This window comes from Phodopus roborovskii, unplaced genomic scaffold, assembly GCF_943737965.1.
Source record: "Phodopus roborovskii unplaced genomic scaffold, PHOROB, whole genome shotgun sequence".
Lineage (NCBI taxonomy): Eukaryota > Metazoa > Chordata > Mammalia > Rodentia > Cricetidae > Phodopus > Phodopus roborovskii.
Genome location: NW_026126482.1, coordinates 17,098,140 through 17,116,981, shown reverse-complemented (window position 1 = coordinate 17,116,981; position 18,842 = coordinate 17,098,140). Strand labels below are relative to the sequence as shown.

Here is an 18,842-nt window from a genome sequence, read left to right as displayed (position 1 = left end):
AATAAACTGGGAATAAGTATTCACATTCGTAATAATGAGTTGGTTATATGTATTCAATGTAAATAAATCTAAGTATAGAAACAAAGTTTGAACTGAGCAGATTATACTAACCCACAGGCCCTCCCAAAACAAGCTATACAAGGTAATACCTTACTTCCACAAAGTATGTCTTACTCTTTTCTTTTTTATGGCGCTGGAGTTTGGATCTAGGGCCTCATATATGCTAGGCACTTACCATTGAGCTAGGTCCTCTGTCTCTACACAGGGTTAGAAGTTAAAAAAACACATTTGTGTATCACACACATGCCCTAAAGGCTCATCAGGACCCAACTCACAGTGAGCTGTGGGTCTGCAGAGTCCTAGGCTACGGCCGCCTTTTGCTTCCTGCATCCCAGGCTACACCCTCACTGTGTCTCTTGACGTTACCGCTGCACAGGCGCTCTCTCCAGACATTTCTTGACATAAAGTTCCATGGCTTTTTAACAAAAACTTTTGAAATGGAGAAAAGTTCAGACTGCTATTTCTGATCTCATGGAATGAGTCCAAAATGCCACACCCACTAAGGACATTTTTTATGTTGATGGATGTTCTAACTTAAGCTTTACTTAGCTCCACCCTTGGAGGCGAAGAAACTTCCTGAAGTGGAATGCTTGTCCGGGTAGGAAGTCTGCAGCAGCTTTCAACAGCCAAAGTACCAGGTTACTGTTCAGAGGGCCCTTCCATTTTAGCTAAGGCAGCTTTCTTTTGTAGTGTTTGAACACCATTAAATAATAAAATATTTTTCACAATTCGGTATGAGCATAATTTTGTAGCTGATGGCACCTCAGGCATGCCTGTGTCATTTACTTTGATTTGGGGGTCTAAGCACCAAGAACTATACATATACCCAGGCCCCGCTCTGCAGGCATCCTGGAACAGCCCAGCTCACCTCGCCTGTCTGCAATCTGCAGGTAACCTGTGGACAGGTACTGTTCCATGTCCTGCTGGAAGGCTTCCTCAAAGAACTTCTGCCGCTCCTTCAACCTCAGTTGCTGGGTGTGCTCCATCTCCAGGACCTTCTTCGTGTGCTCTGCATCTAGTTCAGCTGAGAAAGCAGAGTGGTGGGGTGAGAGCTCCACAAGGGACTAGACGGGGTGGTGGGGAGCCCTGCTGGCCCCCATCTGCTGTACTGTGTTCCATCACTCTGTACTTGTGCCCTTGTGCCCTCTCTGTACAGGACCTCCCATGACACCACCTGCTCTTCTATAGCAGGGAGCAGCTCATCAGTCAGCACTGACCCCTCAGGTGAGCCTCCACTAATGTAACAAGAAGCTTTTGTTCCATTTTGATGTTTCTACTAAGTCATTTCTTTTTCCTTCTAATATTATTAATGCGTCTGTATGCATCCCCAGAGTTAGACATATCAATGGTTTTGAGCCACCTGAGGTGGGTGCTGGGAACTGAAATCACATTCTCTGCAGGAGCAGCAAGTGCTCGGAAACATGGAGGCATCTCTCCAGCCTGTGCTTAATCTTTTGAGGCTGACTTACAAATATGAAAACACAGGTAGACTTGACTATATCCATATTTCATTCTTTTTAATATCTCAACTAGCTCAGTGTCTGAAACATAGGAAACTCAACAAATACAGCAAGAACACAAATATGGAGTGTCATTTAGCCTGAAAAAGGAGGAAAAACTGGACAGGTGCTCTGTCATGATGAACCATGAGACTATTCCATTACTGTGAGACAGCACTAAAGCACCTGGAGTAGCCAGTGTCAGAAATGGGTGGAATGAAGGTTGATGGGGAGGACTGTTTAAGGGGCACAGGGTTTCAAGTCTTAAAACATAAGGCAATCAGGGTGGGAGAGGCAGCTCAGTGGGGAAGTCATAAGCATGAGGACCTGAGGGTGGATTCTCCAACACCATGTAAAAAGCTGGCCAGGGTGGTGCGCTCCTGTAACTCCAGCACGGCCAAGGGTGGAGAAAGGCAGGCCCCTGGACTCAATGCTAGCCAACCTAGCTAAAGCTTCAAACTCCAGGCTCTGTGAGACTGTCTCAGGAGGGGGGAAAGTTTTAGATGTGGATGATGGTGCCATTTAAACGTTGGTAAGATTTGTAAATGTATTTTACACAGTAGCAAAACTGGGGAAGAAATCTGCAGGAATGAGAAACATGAGAGATGCCTCAGCAGTTAAGATCACACCCTCCTCTTCCAAAGGACCAGGGTTTAATTCCCAGCACCCACAAAGGGCACCGCATAGCTTTCTGTAACTCCAGCTGTACATTTGACCTCTATGGGTACTGGTACTCAGATGCATGGAGACACCATGTACACAATTAAAACAATAAATATTCTTAAAGAACCATGTAGCCATCATGGTGCTATACATCAGTCATATAGCCTGGCTAGTAAGGCAGTGCCCCACCTGAAAATGAATATAGAACTGTTACCCAAGTATTGACATGTCTATACAATAACATGAAACACAGTAGTGTCTGTCCATGTAAGAACAATAAGTGGTGTATGTCACACAACAGATAAGCCTTCTACAGACTCCAGCTCCTGCCAGAATCTGACTGTCTAGGGAAGCCAAATACCACAGCCTAAATTTTCCCCTAGAGACAGATGTTTGACCACTGGCTGTGTGACACTGCTTAACTGTGTTAGAGGAAAATATTGTTTGGGGTGAACTGAAGATCCCTAACAAGGTGTTGCTCCATCTGGAACTTCATGATGTAACTAATTAATTTTAAACAGAATCAACAGCACATAGTACAATGGCTCTGAGCCCCACCTCTGTCCCCAGTACTGCTGAAATTCCTGTCACTATAACTCTTGAGCACAATGCCATCCTCTAGGAAAGACAGACCTCAAAACTCTGTAATGGGATTTATTTATGATCTCATACCAAATACATAATGTCTAGTACTTATAAGGCTCTGGGCTTTCTTGTACTCTAACCTACACACACAAACTAATGTCAGCAGAGACAGGAAAGTAACCTTCTCCAGCTGTAAACAGCTGCATGCTGTGTGTGCCTCGCACTCGGTACTACTTGCTTATGTGAGCTTCCTTTTTCCAGAACCCTCCTGCCAGTCCTGTGTTTACAGAAGAATGGGCTCATTACAGACACAGGTGTTAGCGTCCCAAGCTGGGTCCTAGTCTATTTGCAGATGCTGCTGGGTTTCTGTCACACTCCTCTGGGTGACTCTGCAGTCACAGCAACTGCAGAGTGGTTTGTGCAGCCTTGCTATCTGCCCACAGCCCATGCTTGCATACTTCAGACTTTCCTGTCTGAGTTTCCTCTGAATCCTGGGGAAGCCACACAGGAGCACAGGACTGGAAGTTCTGCACATGTGAGGCCACCAAGCACGTGCATTCTCTGGGCAGATGACTCCAGGGTGCACTCTGGACACTTTGAGTCCTTACTGGCCCTGGCCACCTTTCAGCATTGGCTCATCCACTGCCTAGCACACTCCCTGGTTCCCCTCCAGCCTCTCACATTCCACCTGTGGTAAAATCCTTGCGGTTCCCACAAACCCCAGGTAGAAATTTGTTGCCAGCTAGAACTTGTTTAACCTTTCCAAGCTGCCTCTTTATCCTCTACACAACTGAGGTAAAAGCACTCATTTCTTAAAGTTTCTGTCTGGGCTCAGGAGTGGCATATTAACCATCAGATGCCACACTGGCCAGTAACTGACAGCTAATATTTACAGGCAACATGATGTCAACAACAGACTCTCAAAAAGGGAAGACGGTCAGGCATGGTGGGCATGCCTATAATCCCAACACTTGGAAGGTGGGGGTGGAGCTATAGGAATTCCCAGGCTACAGGAGATATTCATTCATTCTTTCCCTCCTCCCTCTCCTCTCCTGCCCTGCCCCCAACACAGACAGACATTAACAAGACCCAGGATCAAGTACAGCACTAGAATCTAAATTCAGCACTAAATTCTCTCAGCCCTACCCAGGCTTCAGATCTCATCACCTGTCAGTGCCCTGAACACATCTGTAAAGAGCTGTGTGTACTCAGGAAAACCTGCAGGAAGAGGACACCTCTTCGTTTGTTTTGCCTCAGCAGTCAACGTATGTTAGATACCCGATGACTGCCAGGTGCATTAGTGTAATTCAACTCTGAAACACATTAGCATGCTTCACATACTTCAGAGAGCCCGTAAGCTGGCTTAAAAGAAGCAATTCCAAAATAAGCTATTCAAAACCAAAGATCAATTTAGCAACTATCAAAAGGGATTTAATTAAGAATATCCAATTTTGGCTGACTCAAGATCATCTGTAGAGCAGTGAAGGTGTCAGCTATTTTCTTGACTACTATGAGGACCTAATGAGTCTCAATTACTGGCCCTATGGGTTCTCATTTTAATTCTTTATGTTGGGAGGAAGTCAATCATGTCTCAACACTTCCAGGGGTGGGGTGAGGACAGTGTGGATTATGGAACTTAAAATGACTTTTAAAAGAAGGAATCATCTTAAAATGACTTTTAAAAGAAGGAATCATGTCAGCCAGTGGTGGCACATGCCTTTAATCCCAGCACTCGGATCTCTGAGTTCCAGGCCAGCCTGATCTACAGAGTGAGTTCCACGACAGCCAAGGGTGTTACACAGAGAAACCCTGTCTCTCAAAAAACAAAAAAACAAAAAGACAATTGCTGAGCTTCCAGGGAGCAAGTTACCCTCTGCTGCATGATCAACTGTGTCCTTTTCCTGTGTGGACCCTGACATCATTCACTGAGCTGTGTCAAAAAGCAATACAGATCAGATTAGTGAGAGGATAACAGGGAACCTAAAAGGAAAACGATTAAAGAACCTCTCATCAGGTGACAACCAGAGCAGGGTCCAGGTCAGAGAACTTCCAGGAGGAAAAGAGACCCTGGCTTAAGGTTAAGTTACTTGTATTCTAGGGAAGCAAAGTGAACACTAAACCTGCAACTCTATCCAACCTTTACATTGTGACACGGCGTTGTCACCTACAAAACTCAACCCCAACAACCATGCAATCAGATTACCCCTTTCAAAACAAAACAAAAAACCATCCCAAATCTTACAAAGTTCTAAGTAAACTGGGTGTTATATTGCATTCATAGCTACCTGAGGCACATGTGGCAGGTTTGTAATACGAAAAATAAATGACTCAGAGACAGATATTGGGGTTCAACCTGAAAGTCAGAGAAGCAAAGCAGCCAGCTTCTAACTTTCATCTCTAGCTCAGGCTGAAAGGGCTAATCCACATGTGAGCTCTTCACCAAGTCTCAAACTGCTGCTGCCTCTCCTCAATGTGGCTGGAGAACAAATGACTCATGCCGCCTGCTTAAGACCCTGCTTCTGTCTTTTATAGCCCTCTAGTGCTGGGATTAAAGGTGTGTGCCTGGATTCTATGGCTTGTGACTGACTCTGCTTTCTGAATTCTCAGGCAAGCTTTAATAAATCATAAATAATCTATCACCACCATACAAGTTTGCCACACTAAAGTGGATTTCAAAAAATAGTCCCAAGATTAAAAAACAAAACAAAACAAAACAAAAAACCCTTCAGAAAGAGACACAATGATTCTCCCACCAGAAGTCTGAAGTGTCCCTAACTCCATTACCAAGCCACACAGACATGTTAGCAACATCATCCCTTTCAAATGGACACAAAAAGATCCTATTTCAGAAGCCATGATCAATTCCTACTTAGGGCACAGGAGGACAGATGTACGTGGCATTTACAAACACTAAGCCAGCATGCTCCCATCTCAGGAGCAGCCTCACCCCATTCAGCACCTTTCAGATCCTCTGTGATAAAAGACACTGATGCACTAATAACCAACAACCCCAAAGCTGCCATGGGGAGGGGGTGGGGACACCATAATCTAGACTGTAAAAAGAAAAGTAATAAACACTGAGTTAAACATAAGTTTAAAAATTTTTAGTAATTTTTCATTCAAAAGAGTTAAGACTAAGAATTACATTTTAAAAATCTATGATTTACCTAAAGTGAATGTCTTCATACTGTGTCAAGAAACAGAAGTTTCAGAAAACTACAATACTTGTAACAGGATCATGGAGAACTGTAAAACCTGTGACTTTTTACACACAAATCCTTCCAAAACTGTCGTTTGAATTTAAAAAACTCACCAAATAGCTGTTATATTATAGAACAGGACCATTAAAAGTCGAGAGCTGTCAATGTTTACATGCTTTGTCTTACTTAATAGTTTCAGAGTGCATCAACAGTATTTTATAGTGGACATTTAAACAAGAAAAACACACACAGTAAGAAATGGTAATGCAGCTCCATGGAAGAGTGTCTGCCCGGTGAGATGAGCCCCTAGGTCTGACCTCTAAGCAGCCCAAGGAACAGGGCGATACCCCCTAGACTGCTTTAGCTCTTTGGGATGTACTAACTTCCCTTCTTTCTATTCAGCTGAATTGCATAAAATTGCAACATTCAGCTTTTAGAGCTTTTCACTCTCAGATTTATAGCATGTTGGCAAATGTACATCTTGAGTGATGTAGCCTCTGGCAAAGTCCATGCTGAGCATGCTTGTAGACTGGATCATGTGTCTAATGCTACACACAGAAATACTGAGACGCTGGACCTCTCTCAATGCTCAGGCTTCACATAATTACAGTATTATGTCAAAACAAAGAACCTGAACGTGTTCAGATGCCCACTGTGCATGCATTTGGTGTGTGGGAGTGTGCATCGCCAGCTCTGTGCAGGTTTACCAGCTCACAGCCTGTGTGGCTTCTGTCCATACACTCCACTGCACATCACAAGACTCCTTGTGTTGCTCTTCTAATCACAGGCACACTTCCCCAAGCACTGATCTATTCTCAAACCTGTAATTCTGTTGTCGAGTAAGTACTGCATCAACAGAATCCTCTCTGATTTCTGTTACTCAGCCTGCTGTGTTGGGCTCATCTACGCTGCTGCATGTGCTAAAAACACGCTCCTTGTATTTCTGGGCATCTCTGTACCCTTACTGGTGCCTGCTGAGGTTCGGGTACTCTCTTCCTCCTTTCCCACAGCACTTCTGTCTATACCAACTTCCCACTTCATCCTAAGTGTCCTCAGCAGCTGCTGTTTCTGAAGGTTGGTTATAAAGGTTCCTGGGTGTAACTGTTCTGATGAACTTCCTGTCACATCTGGGCTTATTAAACATATTTAACTGTACTAAAACTTTGTGCAGGAACTTTTAGACAACACATACGAGACTTTATTCTAGTTTGAACAGTGTCTTTTGTGGTTTTATTATCTAACGAGAGCTGCATTTCCTTCCTATGACAGCTCCCACAATAAAGTGCTCACTCACTCCTAAAGTCTCTCCTACTTCCTTGCCCCGAACACAAGACATGAATACAAATTACCCTATAAGAGACTCTTAAAAAGATGTTCCTGGATTTAGGATTACATTACATGCATTTTAAAAAGATCACATTTTGAACCTTGCATTTCAATAGTGTTTAAAAGTTTTACATGGGCCAGGCTGTGGCACACCTTTAATTCCAGCTCTCAGGAGGCAGTGACAGGGAGTTCAAGGCCAGCCTGGTCTACCGGGAGAGTTCCAGTACAGGCTCCACAGTTACAGAGAAACCCTATCTTGAGAAATAAAGTATAAAACAAAACAGCAACAACAAAAAGTTTTATATGGTTATCCGGAGAACCATCTAAAATGTTGAAGTTAATGCTTTTATTTTATTCATTTAGCTTTTATGGTGCTGGGAAGGATCCCGGCACTAACTTATGCTGGGAAAGCTCTATCAATAAGCTACATCCTAGCCCAAGTTAACAACACACTCTCAAACAGAAGTTAAATGACTTCTTACACAACTTCACCTTACTTGGGAAGAACACACGGGGGGGGGGGGGGGGGGAGCAGCCCAGTACACACTTTTAGTCTAACCATTCTTATTCAAAGTTTGAGTATGCCACCGCCTTGAGAAGAAGGTCCTTACCTACCATGCAGTAGTCAAGAACTAGGCAAATTCTAGAAGTCAGAGTAAATAATGGCTACAACACCACAAAGAATTCTCAGCAGCTCTGGAGTTGTTCACCAAATGTAGTGACTAGGAGCAAACTCTGGAAGTGAAGTTTCTAAACTCAGGCCACAGGAAATACTATTCTAGTATCTCACTTCCTGAACACTTTGTACAATTCTATAAATTAATTACTCTGAAGGAAATGGCTACTATCTTGCCTTGGATGTTTTGCTCTGTCCTAGGCATTGTGTCACACTGGGGGGATGGGAGGGGTGCATCTGGCTGCACTTGAGAGCACAGTCCTTGGTCTGCACTCAGCACTCATTCCTCAGATCCCATCACTAGGAGGTCTCAGGGTGAATGATCATCACATCCGGGTCTATGGTCTTACTTTACTTTTGACTGGGTAGAAAAAAAAAAAAAAAAAAAAACAACGAATCCCCAAATCCAAATTCTTCCGGATGATTTTAGTAAAATTCTATAAATATTAGTTTAGCATGAAAAGATTTGGGGTCTTTGAAATGAGAGCATGACACAGTAAGAAAATTAGATAGGGAGTGTTCTTGCATACATTTTTCTGGCCATTTTAGCTTCCAGAACCAGCAAGGACAGAACGCTCAGTAGTACCCCAGCTATGTGCTACCACACACTCCAAAGCAGCTTAGGGCTGGAGGCTAGGTGAGAAGAGCTCTCAGGCTCCCTGGACGCTTCATGAATTATTAACCTATTCAACATGCTACAGGGAACACAGAAGGGCTTGGTGGCCTGCAATGAGGTCAGTGACATCAAGATGCTGTATATTCTGCAGAACAACTGAACCAGCAAGTCCAGTCTCTCTCAGTAAAAATGCTATTCTGGCATATGCTGACAACGGAAATAATGTGCTTTCCCATTCTTAGGCTTGGTCTAATAGATGGATAAAGGAAGACACACACACACACACACACACACACACACACACACAGAGAGAGAGAGAGAGAGAGAGAGAGAGAGAGAGAGAGAGAGAACGCTGTAACCTGTGTAAGTGTGAGATAAAATAAACTTTTCTTCCCAAATTTGTTGAAGTATTTTGGTTATAACAATACAAAAGTATTATGCACGTTATATAACATATGCCAATATTTCCTCCCATACAGTGACTTTCAGTTTTTCAATATATCTTTGTTTTGTTTTAGTGTGGCTTTTCTAAAATAGGCCCTCATTAGGCAGCTCTGTCTAGCCTGGAACCTGGTATGTGAATCATGTTCTCAAACTGGTCACAATCCTGTCTTAGCTTCCTAAATCTAGGGTTGCAGGGATGAACCACCAGGCTTAGCTTCAAATATTTTTATTTTCATGGATTTCATTAATTATTTTTGAAAATAATTCTGGCACAACTTTCTGTAATGGTATTAAGTAGCTTTAAAACTAACTATCCAAGCAAGTGTAAAATTCTATGAATATATTAAGTATAACCTAATTCTAAGTAGCCACAGGAAATACATACACCAAGTCAACTAATTTTTCCTTTTTCTTTTTTTTTCTTTTGGTGTGTATGTGTGTTATGAAGTTAAATAGTTCTTTTAAGAATTCTCTATTCACTTATTTCTATATGACATCACTCATAAAGTTAGTTGACTCAGTACACTTAGGAAGCACATTTGTTACATCCGTTATAGCTTTGTTAACGATTGCAAATATCTGTTGCAATACTATAAACTAAAGGTCATCCAGAAATTTTTTGAGATATTTCTTGCAGTCACTGTTTTGGAGATTCATCACTCTGTCCAGATGATCACATTTTCAGAGCTTTCGGAATCATTAAAAATTTTAGGGTACTTCCTATTATCTTGAGAATTACTGTCTGTAACAGACTTATAATAAATACCAACAGTAAAAAGATTTAATTAATTAAAAACGTTTCCAACCTTAATAACTAGGTGTGTTTCTTATCTAGATAAGCAATCTTTCCTGCTAGAGGTGCATGGCATTCAGGTCAATCTGTTTATGTGTAAGATAGATCATACCTAGGGTTCAAGTTATTATATTCTATTTATAAGTTGTGACTCTAAATAAAATAATTTTAAAAGCCAGACATGTTGACATATGTCTACAGTCACAAGCACTTGGAAGATGGAGGTGGAAAGGAATACAAGGCTAGACTTAGTTACATAGTGTTTATGGGTTAGCCTGGACTACATGAGCACCTCTCTTTAACAAGGGGTAGGGGAAGAAAAGGAATTTGAAACTATGAGCATGCTCAGTGCTCAGCTCACTGTCCATTGTGATCAATGTTGTGTATTATATATATGTACAAAGATGGGTTAAAAATGTGTGTAACTAGGGAATATGCCACTTTTGACATCATATTCTTTCTTAGTAAATTGCCAAATCAAGTGTGCCACTCTTAAACTCGAAAGAGTTGAAGCCATGCTCCTTGATTGTACTTTTCGAGTTAATGAACTTGTTATTAAGGCAGTGTGAGTGGAAATGTCTAACAGTGATGGGCTCCTGCTCCCAGACCACTCTAAGACCTGTTGCTCCCATCTCTAACATCTGAGAGAAGGAAAAGACTTGTGTCACCGTAAGACTTTAGTGCACAGTGATGGCCACTCTTCACTGTCGGGATTTAAAGCCCCCCAGGGGACACAGTGTGTCTGTGTAACCGGAGGGCAGGCTGACCTGAGTGTGAGTGGTAATATATCTGAGATGGGGACTGGGACCAACTTAAGAGTACGAGGGAACATAAGCTGAGCTCCGGGACATCTCTCTCCACTGCCTGACTGCAGATGGGTGTGACTGTTCCTGCAGCCAAGCTGCAGCCATTCTCCTCAGCATGGCTTCCCCATCTTGTCAACTACTTTGTCACAACAAATAAGGTAGCAATTCAGTGCCATACTTAACTGCCTTAGTGGTGCTGAGCTGGCTGCTGTTTTATAAAGGTGTCCTGAGACTACCCAAAGCCTCAATTCAGACATGTGTTAAGAAACTCAGTGACGAGGCAGGGAGGAGTTAGGATAGGCAGCACCAGCATCTCCATATAGCCAGGTCAATTACACACACAATCACACTGGTGTGCATATGCTTAGGCCTGTGTGGGGTTTGTGGTACTTTTTCTTTTTTTTAATCACAAGAGAAAAACATTTGAGATTTATAGTTTAAATTTTCATTAGTTATAAAAAATTAATAGGCCCGGTGGCGCAGGTCTGTAGTCCAGGTTCTCTCGGGGCTGACCCAGTAGTCAAAGCCAGACTAGACTACACAGTGAGAAAGAGGGTTGAGTGTGTTACTCACTGACAGCATTTACCTAGCATGCACAAGACCCTAGTTGCAATCCCCTAGATTATACATATGTACATACCCAACCACACACCCATACACACAGGAGGCTGGGAGGATATGGAGATTCTCTCTACCAAATGTGTACTATTCTGACATCGCCCCTTACTCTCAGAATGGGGACTGAATTTAACCTCCAGTTATTTTCTCCTAAGTTAGTTAAAAACCAAAGTCAATGATAGGCTGGAAATGTGGCTAACGAGGTAAAGCCCTTGATACACCAGGCCTTGCTTTTGATATCTATCTCTGAAAACAACACACAGACCCAACACTACTTTCACATGCTGTACCTGATGGTAAAGATCCAAGGACATGCAATGTGTGGTTTATTTTTTTTTTTTTTTTAGAAATAAAACGTACTTTCCTCTTTTTAAAAAGGACCCGAGATTTCAAAGTCCAAAGGTAGGCGGGTCTGATGTAGCTGGAGGGGGAAGAGTGTCTGTGGCCACATGGCCCTCTCCTCTGCAGCTCATTTTCCTGCCTCAATGGATCACGGCATCTTTTCTTACCCCTCATTTTTTACTCAGCCAATTGTCTGTGATGAGTTTTGACAAGTTTCTTCCAACTTTGCAGTCAAGATCTGGTATTCCTTGGGTCACTATCTCCCCAGGGCACGTGTGTTTCAAGAGGACACTATTACGCAAAAGCCTTTGAAGTTCAGAGAGCAAAGCGGCAGACTGGAGAGCATTCAGTCTTTTTGGGTAGGGCTCCTGCTCCCAGACCACCCAATCACACACCTCTCAATCAGTGATGTGGACACCCCAGCTCGTCCTTCGTGTGACTAGAGGACCAGCCATCTGCAGCTCCCGCATTTCCAGGTCCCCCGGGCAACTCTATGCTGTCAAAATCATGTCTGGAGTTCACATGGGCCTGAGGAACACCAGAACCAAATTTCTTTTGCATATTCCAAACCATCACTGTCAGAGACATTTCCACTCATATTGCTTTAATAACAAGTTCACTAACTCAAAAACTACAATCAAGGAGCATGGATGGCTTCAACCCTTTCGAGTTTAAGAGTGGCACACTTGATTTGGCAATTTACTAAAAAAGAACCAAAAGTGGCACATACCCCATTACACACATTTTAAACCCATCTTTGTACATATCTGTAATACACAACATTGATCACAATGGACACTAAGCTCAACATGCTTTGTTTCAAAGGGTTCTGATTAAAACACCTTCATACTATTGGCTGGAGAATCCTGCCTCCAAAGGTTCACTGATAGTAAAGCACAGTGTATCTGAAAGCTCACTGCATTTACTCATTATTTCACAAAATACCTTAAAATAAGAAAATATCACTTTCAATTATACGATGTGAATGGCTTAAAATGAGTGATAGGAATAATCTATAAGCTATCAACGGCTGCCCAAGTCCCTTTCCCCTCTTTCAAATGACCAGTCCACACACAGGAATGAGAAGGACCATGTACATCCCAAACTAGCCTGCAGGGGTAGCAGATGGCCCCTGAGTAGTCCTGGATCTATGAGCAAAGGCGGCGGCAGCTGCATGGGTCACAACACGGCTGTCTGTGAAACAGTATGACTCTCCCCAGGCAGGACCGTCTCAAGTTCCTCCTCTTCTTGGAGGTTTATGTGTCCTAATGTATCTCTAATAGAATGGCACTTTTGGGGACACTGAGGAAACTGTAACATCTGAACCAGTTTGCTATTCCTGCTTTCTATCCTTCTCTGGGATTTACTACTGTGTAGATGTAGGAGAAACCATGAATACCTTTGAAGAAAAGAGGGCCCTGGAGGGGACTTCAGTAGGAGCAGCTTTAGGCTAACATGAAGGCATCAGTGCCTAGCAGAAAGAGGAACCACCGTGGGAACAAGATGAGTATGGAATATCAAAGAATCACTACTCATTTAAATGTTGTTCTGAGACCACCTCACCCAGTTTTTTCTCTTTCAACTGGCTCCTCTGTTACAGATGGAAAGTGAAGACTTCTATAAGAACAGCTTAGAAATGGAACACCAGTCAGGAAATACTGCCAAGAAACTGCTTCCCCAGCTACAAATTCACAGCACACTGCCAACTACCCACGGCTCCCTAAGCCAGTGACATCCCAGTGCTGCAACCACACTTAACGCTCTGCCATCCTCCACAGCAGGCTCACCACCGTCTCTCCTCAAGTACTGGCGCCTCTTCGCTGCCACCACATGCTTGTCTTTCATCCATGCCAAGCACTGGTAACTTCTTCCAGGGCAGATGCTCTCTCAGCCTCACTGATGCCTGTCAGAGTTGGTGCTCAGCAAACATCTAAGGTAAATGTTGGAGCTGCATACTAATTGCCCAATGTCAGGATCAAGGGAACACCAGTCACTCAGGTGAATGGTTAGAGGCCTGATTGCAAATTTTCAGGAGGTAGTCATTGCAGGCCAGATGTTTGGGGGCACTGGTGTAGAAGGTAAACACACAGCAGCTCAAGAAACAGCAGGACAGCTGTCAGGAAGCTGAGAACAAAGCACAATCATCAAGGCTAACAATAGGAGTAAGAAGTGGCCATTGGCTTTCCAGAATAAGCAATGGACAATGGCATCACAACTGTCCATATGATCAACAGTGTCACAAAGGCCCAACAAATCACTGCAGTATCCAGAGTAGGTGATGGCCAGTGGTATCAAAGGGATCTATATTAAGTGGTACAGTACATACTCCCAAACACCTGCCCTTTACCCAGGGCAATGTTAGTCAAGAAACCTCTACCGCTTTAGAAATACCACACTAAAATAGTAAGTCAAAACAGAGCGTGGTGTTTCATGTCTGTAATCTCAGCACTACCAAGGCTGAGTCAGGATTTCCTTGAGTTTGAGGCTTTCTGGGGCTATACAGTGAGTGCCAGGCCAGCTTGGTATATACTGTAAGACTTTGAGTTGAAAAACATAAACCAGACAGGTGGTGCTGCACACATTTAATCCCAGCACTTAGGAGGCAGAAGCAGGAGGATCTCCAAGTTCGAAACCAGCCTGGTCTACAAAGTGAGTTCCAGGATAGCCAAAGCTACACAAAGAAACCCTGTCTTGAAAAATCCCCCAAACAGTACCAAAACAACAGCAAAAACCAAACAGTACCAAACAACAAGAAAAAGTTACTATCAACTGACAAAATACAACACCTGTACTACTCCTCAAAATTCGTATTTATAAAATAATGCTTTGCACTTTTCCTTGGGGTTGACACCACCTGCAACTAGATGGAGGCTGAAGGAGTGTTGCATCAAGTTTATCTGGAGAACTATTTGGTAAATGAAAGGGGCACACTGACAATAATTTTCTTACACTGTAAACAATTAAATGGTAGCAATTCACATATAAACATTATTTGGAGGGTTTTCAGGATGGTCCCCAACTTGCTATGTGGCTGAGGCTGACCTTGAGTTCCTGATCTGCCTATTTCCCTTTCCAAGTTTTGGCATTATAATCATGCACCATCACTCCTGGTCTAGTTAAGAGAAGGGTAACTCGAAGGCGGAGTATGTGTAGCCACTCTCCTGGTCACCGGGACATTTAAAATACCTGACAAAGGCAACATGAGGAATCAAAGGTTATCCTGGACACAGTCTATCATGGCAAGGAAGCATTGGTGGCAGGACTGTGGGGTGGCTGTCACACTGCATCCATAGCCAGGAAGCAGAGAGAAAAGAATGATGGTGCTTAGCTCACTTCCTCCTTTTTATTCAGCTTGGGACTCTAGCCACACACCTTCAGAATGGGTCCTCTCGGCTCAGTTATACCTTTCTGGAAACACCTTTACAGACATACCCAGGTGTACTGGGTAGTTTAGTTTGTCAAGTCGACACAAGCTGGAGACATCGGAGGAAGGAGCCTCGGCTGAGGAGATCCAGCTGTAAGGCATTTTTCTCATTTAGTGATCAACGGAGAAGAGCCCAGCCCATGGTGGATGGGGCCACCCTGGGCGGCTGGTCCCTGGTTCTAGAAGAAGTTGGACTGAACAAGCTGGGTAAACTATTGATGTTTAATAAGAATCAGGAGAAACAAATAGGCCAAACAGATGTTTATTCAGGGAGAAATAACTCACAACATAGACAGATGAACAGCAGCAGGTTCCTGGTCCCAAGGATGCCTCCCGATGTGCTCCTGTCCCCTTGCTGCAAGCAAGAGAGCTCTCCAAGCCCCCTCCTCAGCCTTAGTTCCCCCAGGTCACATCCAGCCCTGTTTCCACCCCCCCAATGGGCGTGGTCTATGCCACAGGCGCTGACAAGGTGACTATCTCACTACAGTAAACCAAGTCAGTAAGCAGTTCCCTTCAGGGCCTTTACATCAGCTCCTGTCTTCCTCCAGGGTCCTGACCAGTTTGGGTTCCTGTCTTGACTTCCTTCAGTGATAAACAGCAATGATGAAGTGTAAACCAATTTAACCCTTTCTTTTCCAACTTGCCTTTTGGTCATGGTGTTTTGTCACAGCAATAGAAACCCCAACTAAGCACCAGGTATGTATTTATAGAGATTTGAAATCTCATCAAGTTTAACCACTACCCCAAACCAACATTTTTAAAATACACACATCATGTTTTGTTTTGAACACTGTCCTTTTATTTCACTTAATTTTATTTTGAGTCAGGATCTCTCTATTTAGTCTTAGCTATCCTGGAACTCACTATGTAAACCAGGCTGGCCTCAAACTCAAAGATCCGCCTGCCTCTGCCTCCTGATCACTGGGACTAAAGGCATGGGGCCACGGGCCACCACCTCTAATGACCTCTATGTCAGCTACTCCTTAAAATGAGAGTGTATGCCAAAGCAACACACAGGTCACTCTACTGCATTAGGTCATGTTCTTCCACTGTTCTAGGCATAAAGTGGAAATTAAATTCTAGGGTAACTGAGAACGTACTTAAGTAGTGACTAGGGACCAGCAGCCTCAGTGTTCAGGAGGCACCCTTTTGAGAAAATGCTTAGTCTAGGCCCAAAGGGAAATAGTAAATTACTTAGTATTTTTGTATATGACCACAGAAGAGACAGGGATCCTAAAAACAAGAAAACCCTCTTGATAACGGATATAAAACAGCCTTCTTGTAAAACAAGTAACAGGAGCAGGGAGGGCTGTAGCCATTTGAATCTTCCAGACCTGCTGGGAGTCAATCCAAGGAGAGAGACAGTTACTCTCAGGCCTGACTTACAAAGCATGGACCTGGGCAACCGGGAGCATGCCAATCAAGACACAATGCCACAAACTATCCCCAGCCATGAGGCAAGCAGGAGCATGCCAGTCAAGACTAAGACATAGTCCAAAAAACTATCCCAGCCACTGGGCACCATGTATAGGGTATGATAGGAGGAAACAGGCTGTGGAGGCGTGAGGGACACATACACTGTCGGTCGCTTTTCCCCTCCCCCTTTCATTCTTTCAAGTTCTGTTCATGGAGAGAATCCCAAGGTTGGGGGACTTCAGGAAAAAACCTGTGCCAGATTCTGGAGATGGTGTTCTGACCCTAGGCAGCATGGAGCAGGAAGCAGAACGTTCTCACATTTATACAAATGTACCTGCACTTCTGCCGAGTGCTAGGATTCTGTCTGCTTGGATTTTCATAGAATCCAGGTAGTTCCCCTGACATTTGGTAAATAATCAGTAAATATTTAACTACTGCAGTTGAGAAAAAAACAAAACAAAACAAAACCCTGGGAGTAGATACAGAAAAGGAGAGTGACATATAGCTACCCCTTCCTAAAGCTGCAATGGTCCTTCTTTAAAACACTGTAAGATTCAGACAATACACACACTCATCAAGTCTTTGTTGAGTACCCAGTACCTATTATGTGCTAAGCATGTGTCCACTCACTGGAGTAGAGGAGCAGAACAAACTTCCAATTCTACAGAGTTTATGTAAATGTTTGTGCCCGCATGTGCGCATGCAGTTGCTTCTAATACTTCAGTACTGTTTTTATTCTGTTCCCAGTTGTCTGCCCTGTCTGAGGATAAAGCTACATGATTTTAAATGTTTTAAAACTTAAACTTCATAATATGCAAGATTGTATTACATACGATGTAATACAATATATATTGTGGTGTTTTTTGTTTGTTTTCTTTTTCAAGACAGGGTTTCTCTGGGAACACCTGGCTGTCTTGGAACCTGCTTTGTAGACCAGGCTGGCCTTGAACTCTCAAGAGATTCACCGCCTCTGCCTCTAGTGTGTACCACTACCACCTGGCCTCATATTGTGTTTTAAATTCAGAAATGAAAGGGGCTGGAGTGGCTAACAGCACTTGCTGATCTTGCAGAAGACTGGAGTTCAATTCCCAGTACCCTCACTGAGGGGATTACAATTGTCATTGACTCTAGTTCCAAGGGATCCAATGTGGACCTCTGGCCTCTGTAGCACCTACATGCACACAGGCACTCAGGCATTCACGCATGCACGAAGTAAATAATGGTTTAAAAATCTTTAAATCCAGATAGCTAGAACCATTTAGATTTTGGAGCTAATGCCTTCTATTTATGATCTTGGACAATAAAGTCCAAGGTATACTATTCCCAAACACAGTGCCTTGGCATTTTAAAATGTGAGCAGAGAAAATCTAAGAAGACCTCAGAAGCAAAAGTCAGAAGACCCTCACATTAGATGCACTCTCCCCATGAGGTTTCTCTGAAGACTGGGGACACCAGTATCCGAGTGGATAGGCCTGGCTAAATTCCTCAGCTTGTCACTATTAGGTCACAGTCTTTTGTCTACCATCTTTTTCCATGACAGTATCTAGCATGAAAATATATATGCTTCTAGTCTTCATTTCTGGAGGCTCAGGTGTCACATGAATTTGTCTGGTCAAGGTTTTCTTGCTAACATTAATTTTGCTATAGGTGCACACAAAGATTATTTTCAAATTTATTAGAATTACTTAAGTTTTATGATTAAAAAGATGCTACATTTACCATTTAGGACACCAAGAATCTGAAGGGACCCAAAAGTGATTTCCATATCATGTTTTATTTTTCATTATTTATACTAGAATTCGTTAACTGCCTGCCTTAGTTCTTTCTGTTGCTGTGAAGAAACACCATGAACACTGCAAATTTTTCAAAAGAAAACATTTACTAGGAGCTTACTTACAGTTTCAGAGGTTTAGTTCATTGTCATCATGGCAGAAAGCATGGCGGCACTCAGTCAGATGTGGTACTGGAGGAGCTGTGAGTACCACATCTGGATCTGAAGGCAGCAGAAAGAGCAAGCCACTGGGCCTGGCTTGGGTTTTTGAAAACTCAAAGCTCACCTCCAGTGACACTCCCTCCAACCAGGCCACACCTCCTAATTCTTTCAAATTGTGCTGCTGACCAAGAATTCAAATCTATGAGCCTATGGGAGCCATCCTCATTCAAGCTAGCACACTGTCCTTTCTCTATCAGCTACCTAAAGAGAAAACTTTGGTTCCTTGTAGACTTCAGAAAACTGATAGAAAGTGTTTTTCCAGGTGTCAAACTTGCACACAGACAGAAATGCACTTACTAAAAATAGTACATGTTGCACTATCAGAGCAAGACACTCCTTATCAACAGTACAGAATTCTTGGAGTCAATTAGTGGATACTCA

The 18,842-nt window shown here is 43.1% G+C and overlaps 1 protein-coding gene across 1 annotated transcript in view; it reads right to left on the bottom strand.

Annotated features, from left to right (window-relative positions):
- Dtnbp1 (dystrobrevin binding protein 1) overlaps positions 1-18,842 on the bottom strand; it is a 103,855-nt gene that overhangs the window by 7,913 nt on the left and 77,100 nt on the right. Inside the window, exon 8 of the mRNA XM_051194357.1 lies at positions 929-1,084. Coding sequence (XP_051050314.1) covers positions 929-1,084 — 156 coding nt within the window. The remainder of the gene's footprint in view (positions 1-928; positions 1,085-18,842) is intronic.